General features: G+C 42.6%; 1 protein-coding gene across 1 annotated transcript; it reads right to left on the bottom strand.

Annotated features, from left to right (window-relative positions):
* Positions 1-10,987: 10,987 nt before the first annotated feature.
* LOC129737886 (uncharacterized) lies at positions 10,988-12,178 on the bottom strand. Its single transcript, XM_055729049.1, has one exon. The coding sequence runs from the start codon at positions 12,176-12,178 to the stop codon at positions 10,988-10,990; it is 1,191 nt and encodes a 396-aa protein (XP_055585024.1).
* Positions 12,179-15,126: the final 2,948 nt, after the last annotated feature.

The following is a 15,126-nucleotide window of genomic DNA, read 5'->3' as shown; positions in this document are numbered from 1 at the left end:
CACCTGGCACCCCAGGTGGCGGTCACCTTTGGTTTATACGTCAAAATTTGACTAACGCTGTAGGTAATCGTCCGGATTCAATTTCACCATTTATGTATGTTTTACGTTAATCGTTAACACCAAACAATCACTTTACCTGATGTAGTCACTTTCTACGAAAAGGTAAACGTTTGATTTTAATAATTGTTTTTGTAAGGTTTGACGTAATAGGTACATTAACAGAGATAATTATCAATCTGAGAAACCGTTGATGTATCGTAGAAACCGTTAGATGTAGAGTTTTTTGGTATGCGGGCTTTCACAGCAAACCCTGGTGGCTGTCGGATGAAGATCTCCTCCTCAAGGTTGCCGTATAGGAAGGCTGACTTTACATCATATTGCTGGACAACCATATCTCTTCGGGCTGCAATCGAGAGAAGGGCTCGGAAAGTAGTCAAACGTACAACGGGGGCGAATACTTCGTCATATTCTGTACCATAACGCTGATTAAAGCCCTGGGCAACGAGGCGAGCTTTGAAACGCTTGACAGTTCCATCTGCACCAAGTTTCATTTTATAAACCCATTTACTGCCGAGAGCCCTTGCCCCGACTGGTAGATCAACTATATTCCAGGTGTTATTCGCTCTTATCGCCTCCAATTCTTCCAACATAGCCTGTTGCCATTCATTTCTATGGCGACTGGCTTGGGCCTCGGAATACGTACGCGGTTCTTTCTCCTGCTCCTCAGCAGCACACACATACCTTTGGGGAAGTATGCCCTTGGTCGATCTTTCCGAGCGTCGCAAATTCAAGGCCAGTGGATCTTCGAGCTGGTCGTCAGAATCGTCATCCTGTTTTCCCGTATACTCTCCGCCTCTGTCCGATCGGATGGTTTTGGGTTTACGGCCGAACTGTGTTTTTGCCAACTCAACAAATTCCTTCAACTTCTGCAGCACCTCGGATTTCCGTTTGATGATGTTCACCACAGTATACCTGCTGTGGTCATCGATGAAGGTGAGAAAATATCTGCGACCGCTCAATGTTGACGTTCTCATCGGGCCACAGATATCCGTGTGCACCAAATCCATAACAGCTGACGTTTTCTTCTCCGACTCCTTTGGAAAAGGAATTCTATGCATTTTTCCTTTGACACACACCTCACAAACATCACTGCAACTGCACTCTGCTACCTTAAATTCGTGACCGTAGTCACACATTTTCATCAGCGCCTCACAGCTTCTATGGCCCAATCGACGATGCCAACCATGTATACACTCACTATCGTCAGTTACTAGAGACACAAACTCCGCACACACACGCATCACGAACAAATTATGCAGCAGATCAGCATATGCTCCCACGATCCCGTTCAGAGCAATTTTTGCACCACTTTTGTCAAATGTCACTACATAACCTTTTCTCACAAGCACTTTTACCGAGATAAGATTCGAATTCATATCCGGTACAAACAAAGCACCTTCCACTCTTATTTCCCGAAGTCTGTTTCTCTCATCAAACAGTCGCAAGATACCACTACCTCTACCTTGGGCTTTTACTTTTGCACCGTTAGCAACATGTACGACTTCACTCACACTATCGTCAATTTTGTCGAAAAATTCTCGATTGTTCACAATATGACAAGTAGCTCCGGAGTCCAACAGCCATAGCTCTTTTGATTTTTTACCGGTCGCACAAAGAAAAGCCCAATTATCATCATCACACTTTGTATTCACTACACTGTGAGCCTTTTCTTCTTCCCTTTTAGGCCACTTTTTCTTCTTCTTCCACAGCTTAAAATCTTCACATTCTGCCTTTTTGTGCCCTTGTTTTTTGCACCAAAAACACTTTTCAGCATATTCGCTGGATCCACTGAACAAGGCCGTTTCCGACTCTTCTTCTTCTTCAGCACGATTTTTTCGCTTTAGCCACTCATCAATCAACTTCCCTTTAGCCAGATTGAGGGTCAAATCCTCATCAGGCCGAGCTTCCAGTGCAGTTACCAGAGTTTCATACTCATCAGGTAAACTACTGAATAAAAGGGCAACTAGCCAATGATCGTCGAGAATTTTGTCTTCCTGTAGGCCGTTCAACTTTTCAAACAGCTCCGTTAGACGATCAATATGTGCTTCCATATCACCACCTTTTTCGAGCCTGAGACGGCAAATCTTCCGCATAAGCGACACTTTTGTAGAAAGAGTGCGTTTAACATGGAACTTTTCCAGATTTTCCCACGCTTCTGCCGCGGTTTTAGCTTTCCTGATGTGCACCAGCTGGCCATCATCCACAGCTAATCCGATCGTAGCCATCGCCTGATCATTTCTGACGATCCACTCCGGGGTCACTTGTTCCGGCTTGGTTCCAGTAACCACAGACCAATTACCCTCCTTAATTAAAAGCAGCTTCATCCGAAAGCTCCAATTATCGTAATTGGACCCGTTCAGTTTGGGGAACGCAACCAACTTATCACCCGACGCCATTGCGAAAAAATTTTAAACGATGCTACGACCGACGAAAAAACAACTAAATTTCAAACGTCTTCCGATTCACATCCGTCTACTCTGCTGGGCCCATAACCTATTGGCAGAGTAGGGCTTTCGGATACCGCGGAGAAATAACTTCAAGAACCGTAATTAACTTGTATAAACGTATAATTTAGAGAACGATAAAAAGTACAAGTTCACGTGGCGAGATTTCAACTTGAAGTGAAGAATTAGAAAAGATACACACACAAACAGAACAGACCGTTGAACTGTGTTGCCAGTCAATATTATTGCCGTACTCCTCGGAGCTGCTGCTGCTGTCGCTCGGCGAGCTATCGGCGTAGGTCTTCTTGTTGGGACCTGCTGCCCCTTCGCAGCTGACAAAATGTGGACCGGAATGAGCCGCTAAACTGGCCAAACCTCCCCCACCTCAAGATAAGGCTCCGAATGGAAACGGGGTGCAATGTGTTTTGTTTGAATTTTTTACAACACCATACGCGAAACCCAAACTTTAAAAAATGGCTACGAGTTTTTCAGCTTCTCACTCGAGCACACGATCAAAGTTGAGGCCATTTATTAGGACTGCAAGAGAGCGAAGGAAAATGTAAAAAAAATGCCAGAAAAGGACAAACGCATTTTGACGTTTGTCTTGACAGCGGCAGTTTTCAGTTTTACTTTACAGTTTTCGGTGTTTTTTTACCGAAAACTAATTGCGAAGAGATTTGTTTACATATAAATGAACGAAGTTCGGTAGGTGGATAGCTGCCCGAATACGAAAATATTGTAACACAACCGTTCCTGTTGTAGTTATAAAACGATTAGAGACAGTGTAAAAAAACGTTTAGAAAATGATACCTGAAACCATTAAAAACATTGCACTTATCTTGAATTCCAAAACGACGGTCTGTTGAATATGGCGTTAAGTTATGTTACTGTTTAAAACTATTAAAACTTGTATATGGAGACACTGTTCTAGGAACCGTTAGGGTATGGTTTATAAAACGCTTATGAATAACGTTTTCAGGGCATTGAACTGTTTCTAGAAAGAGCACGAAACATTTACAGGAATGGTTTTGTAACGATCCGACACAGTGTTCTTCCAACGTTATTCATACTTTTCTCTGAACCGTGCGCGAAAAAAGCACGCACACATGCTTAAATTTTTTGTTTACTTTCAGCTGAATGGAAACACAGAACTTAAGATTTCAAAAATAATACCTTTATTGATTTCTTTATTTTTACTCTATAATTCCTAATATCACACAATTATCACATCACATCACACATCGTTTTACCAGTGGTTATACCCTCGTCCTGGAACGGCAATTGGCAGCGTATTACCGCTGACCGCTTCCGGCAGGAGAAATGAGTCCATCTAATTGCAAGGTTGGCAAGGGGCTTGAGGGTGTGTTTTGCACACGTTTTGGAACGCCGTAACAGGGACACCGCCAATGGAGCTTGTCGTATTTGATGACCGACAGTAGTATTTGCTGAGATGCATTCGTTTTCCCCCAGCGCGGCCAAATCTTTTCAGCCATTTCTTCCCGTGAAGCGACAAATTATCTGGAAATCAAATACGGTGAAAAAATACAAAAAATTATGAAAATTCATAAAAAAAACTTACGTGATGTTTATTGAAATTAATGTTTCGCTGTTTTTTACTTAAAATGGGAATACTTTATCCCAGAAAATTATGGAAAACGCGCAGTGTAAGATGGCTGATACAAATCTGGCGAAGCAAAATTTTCGACTCTGGGCAGTGGTGCCGAGCGTATCGATTTTCCTAAATCTTTGATGAACTTAGTAGACTTTTCCAAATATTTTCATACAATTAAAAAAACTTGATCTATTCCCCGAATAGAATTTCACCGTGAAAAAACCATGAATTCCATATTCACAGACCATAAATATTATCGTCCTCGAAACCGTGAATGCACATTGAAATTCATATTTTTCGACCATAAATTTCATCGTTTTGACGAAAATAACCATGAAAAAGGGGTATTGTTATGCAGCGTGACCATGAAAAAAATGGCGATTTTCCATACATTGGAAAGCCCAAAAATATAAAGTTCATTGTTGAAATAGCTTCCATATTTTCACAATAAAACCATAAAATGCCGATTATTTTCATTGTTCACCCACTGAAATAAAAATCCTAGTTCATGGTGAAAATTTTTTACTTGTTTTTTTTTTTGGTTTTGTCATCATTTTCGTATATCAATGATAATTAAAAACGAATTACTTAATTAAAATTTTTATTCAACACGTTACTTATTCATACCACTTACTCACTCAGTGATCACAGCAGGTCTAAGCTCGTACTGGCACACCCATTCCGTAGACTCCCGGCATCCATAAGTTCAATTCAGGCACTGTAAGGTGCCCTCGCCGGAATAAGGAACTGCGGAATTACGTCATCTTCTAGAAAGAATAGGGGTTTTATAAGTATTTTTCATCAATATACATGCAATCATAGTACTTACCATCACCACGGCAGATGGGCCCATCGCGTTCCGATTCGTCATATCTGCCGAAAAATCCCGAATTTGTCCGGATAAAGTTATTCTGCATTACAAAAATCAGCTCACGACGAAATCTTCCGAAGACAAAAATACGCGCGTAAACTTAGGCTTCCACACGGTTAATTGTAAATGTGTAGAAATAGCAAAAGATTAACTACGTTTGGATTTACATTTTACCATGAAGTTCATTGTAACAATAATAATCACAAGAAAATTATTGTGATACCGTACTTCTGTCATTTTCGGCAACTATGAATTATTTTGAATTTACGATATACTTCATGGTGACTTTGAAAATAATGGTGATTTCATAATTAAATGCGGTTGAAAGATATTTAGAAACTACGATGAAATTGATTGTTAAATTGAAAATCATTGTTCAGTTATCTTAATACCATGGTCTTTGCTATTCGGGTCTTTTACGCAAAATCTTATCAAATGAGGAGTGGAAGCAAAAAATTTATCACTTATTGTCAAAAAGAGATACTGATCGGTAAGCCCAATGGTCATGTTTTTTTGACGTAGAATTACGTCTTACGGCAACACTATAGGGGTGCAAATCGAAACTTGCAAACGAATCTCGCGTCACGAAAATGTCCTCTTTCAAAGACATCTTTTTCGAAGAATATTTCGACATACATATGTGTTAGTACACCCATACCAATGAAGCTCATACACGTATTTGTGCTCGGAAAGGCATAAATATAGCTGCCGAGTTGTAGCTAAGTTTCAGTCGTGTTCAATTATTTGTGTGATGCTGTCGTTCGAGGTTGCTCGTCCGGCTCTTGCAGCCGCTTCCACAGGCAAGAACAAGAAACCAAAAGCTTCCTACAAGGCATCAGCAAAGCCAGCAGATGGTGGAAAGGAAGGCTGCCAGGAGCATTCATGAGTCGCTTGTCGCAAGAAACCTGCTGCCCGAGGGCAAGCATCTAAAGTGGCTATACTGCTTCGTTAGCAGTATTTTTCCTACCTAATGTTTGTGCGACAACAACGGCGAATAACAAAATTTTAAGTGCCCAGCACTGTCAGCTAGGTTATTTTGGATGGTTAGTTAAATTTCTTCCATTTTGTTCAAGTGACAGACTTTGGAAAAACGACAACAACTACAACAAATAAAAAAAACTGCCGAAACCAAAATACCCTACTATGATCTGAGCTTGACACTTAAAATTTTTTTATCGCCGTTGATTTTTTGCATCGAAGTTTATTGGCGCGCCAAAACAGACAATGAAAATATTTTCAATGCCAGGTGCCTTGTTTTGTATATATGACGCAAATTTTCTCCAATTCGAGTACACTAATTGTTCCGACTTCAAAGTTTTGTATTTTGAACTCGTTTTTCTTATTATCAGGTATGATCCACCCGAAAGCCAGCATTTATAGTTCACCGATTATTTTTATTATTAAGATTGCTTTTTACGAGGTTTCTAAGATTAGATGTAACGAAATTCGCTAACTACATGCACACTTCCGCCACACTCTCACACATCGTACAACCCTACCAAGTTAGCGATTTTAATTCTAAAATACCTGGCAAAAGCGGCAGAAATTTGATTAAAATTTCATATTGATCCTAGTATTTTCTTGATACAGCCACAAAACCAGTAAATCGTTTTGCTTTTTTTAAAATGTCGGTCACTGGTAGGTATCAGCAGCCGGCCATCCAATATGATGGGATGCTTAATTATTAATTTGAAACATATTTCAAGGCATCAAACTCTTCTAAAATTATTCTTTGGCCCTGAAAAGAGCCTTTTAAATATAAAACCCAATGAATGCGTCTGGGCATCATTGTTTCCCACTAGGTACACGGGCAAGTTAAAATCCTTGGATGCAGATACACAAGCAATATCATTACACGTTCGGAAAGTTCTGGAAACACAAATCTATCGGAGCACGAAGCAAATGCTGGAAGGGTACAGGCTGGTAAGCAGGTGATGGGCGATGCGGTTTCTGGACTCCTCCGGTGGTTGGAATGATCTTCACTGGTCAAAAACCGAAATTGTTCTAAACCTTGCCGTTTTTTTTTTTTTTTTTTTTTTTTCAGGGATTTTCATCCTATTGGATGATTCATCCCATCTCCTACCGTGGCTAGTGTACTTTTTCTTTTGAGTTTTTTGTTTTTTTTTTTGAATATTTTTTTTTTTGTAAATTTTTGTATTTTTTTTTGTATTTTTTTTTTGTATTTTTTTTTTTTTTTGGGAAAAGGAAAGGAAATGGGTTTTTGGTAGGGACAGATAGGTTGGACCGAATGTTGTTCATATTTCTTCGTAGATGCTGCTGCTCCGGAGAAATGAAAGGACCTTTTCCTCTTCTTCAGGGTCGTTCGACAGGATCTGTCGAAGGTTGTCGGCTAGGTCGCAGTCCAGGCGGGCTTGCTGGTGTATAGGGCATTGCGTGAGGATATGTTTGATGGTGATGGCTACGCTGCAAGCTGGGCAGATGGGAGGGTCCTCTTTGCCCATAAGATAGCCATGGGTCAATCTTGTGTGTCCTATGCGTATTCGGGTTAGGGCTCTCCGCTCAAAGAAGGAATTCCGGTCGTTCCATGCATAGGTGCAGTTTTTGATCTCCCTCAGCTTGTTCTCGGTGATGTTGTTCCAGGTGTTTGCCCAAGAGAGGAGCAGGTGGTTTTTAAGCCAGTGGGAGGCATCTGAGGGAGGGATGGCCGTATTGGGGGGTTCCAGTTGACTACCGTTGAGAGCCAATCGATCTGCTGCCTCGTTGCCGGGAATCCCGGAGTGACCAGGAATCCAGCACAGAGTAATTTTTTTCGTCGCTGCAATGTTGGAAAGTGCAATGATCCATGGGTGTTTTGTGTTGGCTGCCTGGACAGCTCTCAGCACGCTTGCAGAGTCGGAGAAGATGACTGCGCCGGTAGATGGGCAGAGGTCCTGGGCTGCTTTTAGGATGGCGAAAGCTTCAGAGCTGAAGACGGAGCATTTGGGTGGTAGAGAGAGGGCCACACTGTCGGTAGTGCTGAATATGCCACATCCAACCTGGCCATCAGTGGACTTGGAACCATCGGTGAAGAACTTGGGTATGCCCTGGTATTTTCGACTAACGAGTTGGTGATAGTTGGCCAGAGCAACAGTTGAGCTCCCTCCGGCTCGTACCGCGGAGAGCAAGCTTAGATCGACTTTTGGGACAGGAGCATTGAATTTGCGAAGTCTAGGTTCAGGGCGGGTTGATATTACAGGGATAGATGCTTGGTATTTTTGCAGGTAGTTTTCGGTACGCTGGACCATAGGTACTTCGGGGTTTCGGTTGTAGGACAGCCAACGGATCGTTTTAATGGAAAGGTTCTTGGCGATAATATAGTCAAAAGGGATTTGTCCACTTTCTGCCATAATAGAGACGATAGGGCTGCTCCTGAAGGCGCCGCCGATGATGCGAACTGCTTGGTTATATATTGGCTCCAGTTTTTCATTAATGCGGTCACCGCCTCGACTAAATAGGCCCACTCCGTGAAGCATAGTAGGCAACACCCATCCATGAAGGAATCGAAACAGTGAAGAGCGGGAGCCGGCGCCCCGGGCGCTACATAACTTTTTAAGTATATTGAGTTTGGGTGAAGCTGATTTTCGAACTTGGTTAGCATGGTTGATGAATTTGAGTTTGTCATCCACCAGGACTCCAAGGATGCGGGATGCGTGGGCAATGGGGATGAGTTTGTTGCCCATGGTAAGGGGGGGGAGTTTGTTCAGCTTTTTCTTCCTGCTACTAAGATGCATTAGCTTTGACTTTTCGGGAGCGAAGGTGAAACCCATGGAAGGTGCCCAGTTGTCTACCTTGTCCACGGCTATTTGTAGTTGCTTTCGGGATAGTACGGAGTAGGGAGACACGGATATCAGGGTAATGTCGTCGGCGTAGGCCAGAACATTGACGTCTTCTGGAACTACATCAAAGAGCGATTGCATCCCAACAAGAAACAACGTTGGGGCCAAGACAGAACCTTGGGGGACACCATTTGCTATAGTGTGAGAGGATGATAGCTTGCCATCGATGTAGACTCTAGCTTTGCGTTCAGTCAGGAAGCTGCGGATGAAGTGCCCCATTCGGCCCAGAACACCCCATTGTTTTAGTCTGAGCAGAATTTGATGCCGGGAAACCCGGTCAAAGGCTTTAGAGAGGTCCAGACATAGGCACTCCACGTGTTGGCCGTTTTCGATGGCTTCAGTGATGAGACTTTCAAATGTGGTGAGGTGGTCGTCGGTAGAGCATCCAGGACGAAAGCCAAACTGCCTTGTATCGAGAAGATTGTTGGACTCGAGGAAGGAGACTAGGCGGCGTTTAACCAGGCGTTCGAGAATCTTCCCAGCACAGTCCAAAAGGGTGATAGGACGGTAGCTGTTTATGAGATGAAGGTCTTGATGCGGTTTGGGAATTGGTATGATTAAGCCCTCTTTCCATTGGGTTGGGATTTCGCCGACGTCCCAGATATTGTTGAGTATGTTCAGGAACAACATTTTGCCGATAAGTGGGAGGTGTTTTAGTAGAGGATAACCAATTTCGTCTTGACCGGCGGAACGTCCTTTGACCTTACTAAGGGCGGTATCAAGTTCTTGTAAGGTGAAATCGGAGTTGTATTCGAAGTTCGAGGTGGTGCCAAAGTCGACAGCGGCTCCCGGGCTAAGGCCTGGGTCCGCAGAGGAGACGGAGGAGAAGTGTGTGCAGAAGGATTCAGCAAGCAATGCAGGGTCGTTAGAGTATTGTTGACCCAACAACAGATGGAAACGGCTGGTGCGATTGGAGCCACTCAAGCGTTTGATTTTATCCCAAACTTTGGCGGATGGAGTTTCAGGATTGATTTCTTCCACAAAGTCCCTCCAACTATTTCTTTTAGCGGTTCTAACAGCAGCTTTAGCGACAGACCGTGCAGCTTTGTACTCTCTAAGAGCGAGAAGCTTTTGTGGGTGGTCATTAGGGAGGCGACGTAGTGCTCGGAGTTTTTTACGGCGAAGCTTGATGGAGTCTCGAACTTCTGGGCCCCACCATGGAACAGCTTTTTTCCCTGGTACCCCAGTGGTCCGCGGGACGTACAAAGAGGCTGTGTTGAAGAGTAGTCTGGTGAAGGAATCATATGTGTGGTTTGAGCTACTTTTCAAAGCTAGCTCGATTTCGGATTGGTATCCGACCCAGTCGGCGTCCTCATATTTCCACCGAGGTCTTGTGGCTACTTGAGGGGTAGAGTGCTCGAATGATACAATGATTGGAATGTGGTCACTGCCGTGAGTGTTTTCTAGAACTGTCCAGGAGAGTTTTGGGCTAAGGTTCCAGGACACTAAGCTCAAGTCCAGGGCAGAGGTATTCCCAGTTGAGGGGTCAATTCGTGTGGGAGAAGAGTTGTTCAGGATGTACAAATTGTTGGTGGAGCAAAAATTTTCGATGAATGCACCCTTTCTGCTTGTTTGGGAGCATCCCCAGCTAATGGAGTGAGCATTCAGGTCGCCCAAAATTAAGACTGGTTGGGGGAGTTGATCCAGTAGTTCTTCAAGTTCTTGGGTGTATTCATTCAGTGGTTTCATGGGGGGTATATAGAGCGAGACTATGGTGATGTTTGTGGGGGATTTGAGTTGGATGCCAACTGCGTTTAGTGGAGAGTTGATAGGAACAGTTGTGTATGGGTACCCATTTCTGACTGCTATACCGGATCCTTGCCCATAGTTAGAGCTCAAATATAGTTTATAGCCGTTAATAAGGTTATGAGCGATCTGGTTTTGGCGGGTGAGGGTTTCTTGTAAGGCAAGTACAATGGGGGAGAATTGTTTGGTAAGGAGTTCCAATTCAGCTATACGGGCTTTTAAACCCCGTAGGTTCCATTGTAAAGCAAGACATATCTTTCTTCTGGGTGTGGGAGTTCTGGTTGAGACCGGTGAGGTAGTACTTGAGGAGCCATTATTGTTGTGTAGGGATTGGTTCACTTGAGTAGCAATGGGTGGAGCCATTTTTATAGATGGTATTAAAAATTGGTTACTCACCGATCTGAGAAGATGGCTGGGGCTAGTTGTTGCTTCGGGAGTTCCGGTTGTTGGCAGATTTGGGTCCATTTGTTGGTAGGGGCTTTTTCTTTTTCAGGTCTACAGATGTTGGGCTTCGATCCTCTGATGATCCACGGTTCCTGTTCCGTTTGGGCGTGGCCGGAGCGGAGCTGGTTTCTGATGTCATGGTTGCATCAGAGTCGGATGTGTCTCCTTCGGTATCGGTTGTTGGTCTGGAACTTTCTTGATGTTTGTTTAGCAGGGCAGTAAGTTGAGCGACTTGTTTTTCCAATTGTTGGATTCGGCGGTCCTTCTCGTCGTTGACGGTGGCACGTCTGGCTGTGTCTAGACGAAGTTGAACTGAGCTGGCATTTCTGGCGGCAGCACATCGGGACTGGAATTCTTTTATGGCTGCACCCTGGGAAACTCCCAGGTCAACACGGATTCGAACGATTGATTGCTCTTCCTGCTGCTTCGGGCAAGTGCGGTTTATGGCAGTGTGTTGTCCTCCGCAGTTGAGACATTTGGGATCTTTTTTGCAGTCTGGGTGTGGTCCAGGTTCACCACAAGCAAGGCACATTTCGGCATGTTGGCAACGCTGTTTTGTGTGGCCAAATTTGCCACATTTGTAGCACATCATAGGGCGAGGGTAGTACGGTCTTGTGGGAACTCGGACGTAGCCGAAGAAGACGTGGGTTGGGGGTACGGTTCCTCTAATGGTGAGGACCATGGTGTTGGTTGGTTCATCCTTTCCATTAGACTTTTTCAAGAAGCGGTAGACTCGGGTGATACCCTGATCCGCCAGCTCCTCGGTGAGATCCTTGTCTGACATGCCTGCCGCCTCCCGACAGGAGACAACACATTGGGTGGTGTTGAGAGTTGGGTGAGAGATGATAGATACGGGGGTTCCATCGATGAGTTGATCGATGCGGATTAGTTTGGTGGCTTGTTCCTGGCTACGGACCTTCAGTAAGTAGCTGGTTCCACCGTCGGTGGGATTGGCAGCTTCAATTCGGCCAACAGCTTGGTCGATAGTCTTGGCGATGATAAATGGATTAGATGGCAGCTTGGCGTTGGGTGTCGGTTTTAGAACCAAGAACTGGACGTCCCCGTGCATTCCGTCACGGTCCATCCAGGAGGGCATTGTTCTCCGGTTGCTACGACCAGGGGGATCCACCTGGGAGCCCCATGGTGGATTTCCATCCACCGACATAGCACTGGCTGCAGATTGCAGCACTAAAAAGTCTCTTGTTTAGCAAAAACACTTAGGAAAAATCCTTCAAAAATGATGTCCGGGGTAGAGAAAACGCGGCGATAGACTTGGTTGAGAAGGCACTGAAGAGAGCGAAGTTTTAACACGTCTGTACGTGAGCGCATTCAAAACGAGACTGCTAAACCTTGCCGACTGAGAAGGGCTTGTTTTTATATCTGTCGAGCTAGTGAAAGCCGAACTAAACCGAACAACGTCGAAAACAAACCGCGAAAAAATCTCTCGTGTCAACTGTTGGGCTACCTGCGCGACTATAGAAAACTGCATGAGTAAAAAGTTTATAAAAGCGGCGACAACAACAACAGCGTTCGATTTGCAAATGGGGCTCCTCACGAGCGGACGATAGTCCGACCATTAATGTTGGTTCAAAGTCGTTCCGTCCGGGACGGTTGAAAGCAAATTTCGGTTTTTGACCAGTGAAGATCGTTCCAACCACCGGAGGAGTCCAGAAACCGCATCGCCCATCACCTGCTTCCCAGCCTGTACCCCTTCCAGCATTTGCTTCGTGGCCCGATAGATTTGTGTTTCCAGAACTATCCGAACGTGTAATGATATTGCTTGTGTATCTGCATGCAAGGATTTTATCTTGCCCGTGTACCTAGTGGGAAACAATGATGCCCAGACGTATTCATTGGGTTTTATATTTAAAAGGCCCTTTTCAGGGCCAAAGAATAATTTTAGAAGAGTTTGATGTTTCAAATTAATAATTAAGCATCCCATCATATTGGATGGCCGGCTGCTGATACCTACCAGTGACCGACATTTTAAAAAAGCAAAACGATTTACTGGTTTTGTGGCTGTATAAAGAAAATACTAGGATCAATATGAAAATTTAATCAAATTTCTGCCGCTGTTGCCAGGTATTTTAGAATTAAAATCGCTAACTTGGTAGGGTTGTACGATGCTATTAGTTAGTAATAGTAGCTATTATTTACTATACAAAAAATTTACTATTTTTTCTTAATTATGGAAAATAAAAGTGGATTTTTTGCATTACGTAATTTATGAATGCCGTCTACATGAGATCGCCCGAACACCGAAGACGCCAAGACCGCCACTTAAAATACAACAACCATCAGAGTCCTTTTCAGGACCACAAATTACATTAAAAGTCCCTTTTCAGGATCACCAAACTTTTCAAGAAAGAGATTGAATACACTTGCTTTGTAATTCTACGTTAACCTGTCGGTCGTGTCTTATACACAACCTCTTCAACTTTTTTATCTTATTTATTAATGGAGGTGTTTGAAAAACTATAGTTGGCATCGTGGTAATTTATTAACGAATGTGAATAAATTCCTTGCGTTATTTGGTAGTTCTTGCAAACAATTTAAAAACAAAATGGCTGAAGAAAACATTTATAAAAACAGCATCTTTGAGAGTTCGAGCTTAACACCTTTAGCATGCTTAGTACGCATTTTATTCATACAATAATGGATATGGTTTAGTGTAATTAAATCATCAACCTTTGTTCTATGTGATGAAATATGTAGCTTCCAAGATCAATTATTTTCGTTGAAACTTCTCTACACAGCAAAAAATTTCTAAAAGTATACGGAATCTAAAACACGAGTAGTCTAATTTTTTACAAGTGTAAATCGAAGACGATGTAATTTTCAACTCCTTTTGATGTAATTTTAGTCTTTTTTCAAAAAGTGAATAGAAATACATTGTTTTGCTATAATTTTACATTCCGTGATGTAAAAATCAAGCGGTCAATGAATTTTATATCACAAACAGTGTAAAATTGTATGTTTGATTTAAAATTAAATGGAAATGTGCAACTTGTGTGGCGCGCGTCGGATACAAAGTAAACAAGTATGAAAATTTTTCGAAAACGAGTCGTAGGCGTAGCTCTAGCATTTCCATAATCCTTCAAAAGCTGGTAGGTTCATAATAATGTCATATTGAAAAAAGAAAGATGTTGAAATTAATCAGTTTCCTCTTCATTACAGCAAGATCAGATTTTTTGCAGTGGCAGTGATTTTTCGCAGAAATTTTCGTCAGGCGGAGGTGACGCGGACCGAAAAATAATGGTGTTCTGGGACGAATCGAGGATCCTGGTGACGGCTATCTGTTCAACATCACCGTGCTGGGAATCATCGGATGAAACAAAAATTCCAGGCTGAAGCTGTGCGTGATGGTGTATATCTTTTAGGTTATTTTTGGAAATATATGCGAAATTAAATTTTTAAAAGCAGCGTATTCATTCATGGACAACAGCAAAACCTGAATGTTTAGCAAAGATTTCTAATATTTACGATAATAAATCTTAAAATTTACATCGCCGTCTATTTTTACACGACGGCTTTCGTCGTCCGATTTCGTGCATTGTTTTCGATCTAAATTTACACGCCTCAAAAATTACATTCTTGAAAAAAATACATCGTGATAGAATTTTACATCAAAAACTATGTTCCGTTTTCGTGCATCGTTTTCGGTCTAAAATTACACGAATTTTTCTTGCTGTGTATATAGAGTCGTAGGAAAATTCAAAGATATTTTCATAAATCTGTACTGATTTCTAGCTAAACCATTTGGCATCTCTGGCCGGTGTTCTTTTCATTTTTGACGTGCGAATGACAGAAGAAAAGAACGGTAAAGGATAATGGTTGGCAATCATTTTAACGATTAAAGATAAATTGAAGGAAATCATCCATACCATTCTATCACCTTTCCTGATACCATCACTTTTCCACAGGAACGTTTATGTTTTCGATTTCGATGTATAGTTTAATAGAACAGCTGCGTTTACAGAGACAGTCACTATTTCTGAAGCCGTAGATGTATCGTTAAGACTGTTTAAGCTATAGTTTTTTAGTATGCGGGTGATTAACGAGGCTCGTTAAAAACAAGACGTCAAGTTGATCAATTACCGAAAATATTCGAAT

Source organism: Uranotaenia lowii, chromosome 1, assembly GCF_029784155.1.
Source record: "Uranotaenia lowii strain MFRU-FL chromosome 1, ASM2978415v1, whole genome shotgun sequence".
NCBI lineage: Eukaryota > Metazoa > Arthropoda > Insecta > Diptera > Culicidae > Uranotaenia > Uranotaenia lowii.
Note: the sequence above shows the minus strand (reverse complement) of the source record. Positions and strands in the feature narration are given on the sequence as shown.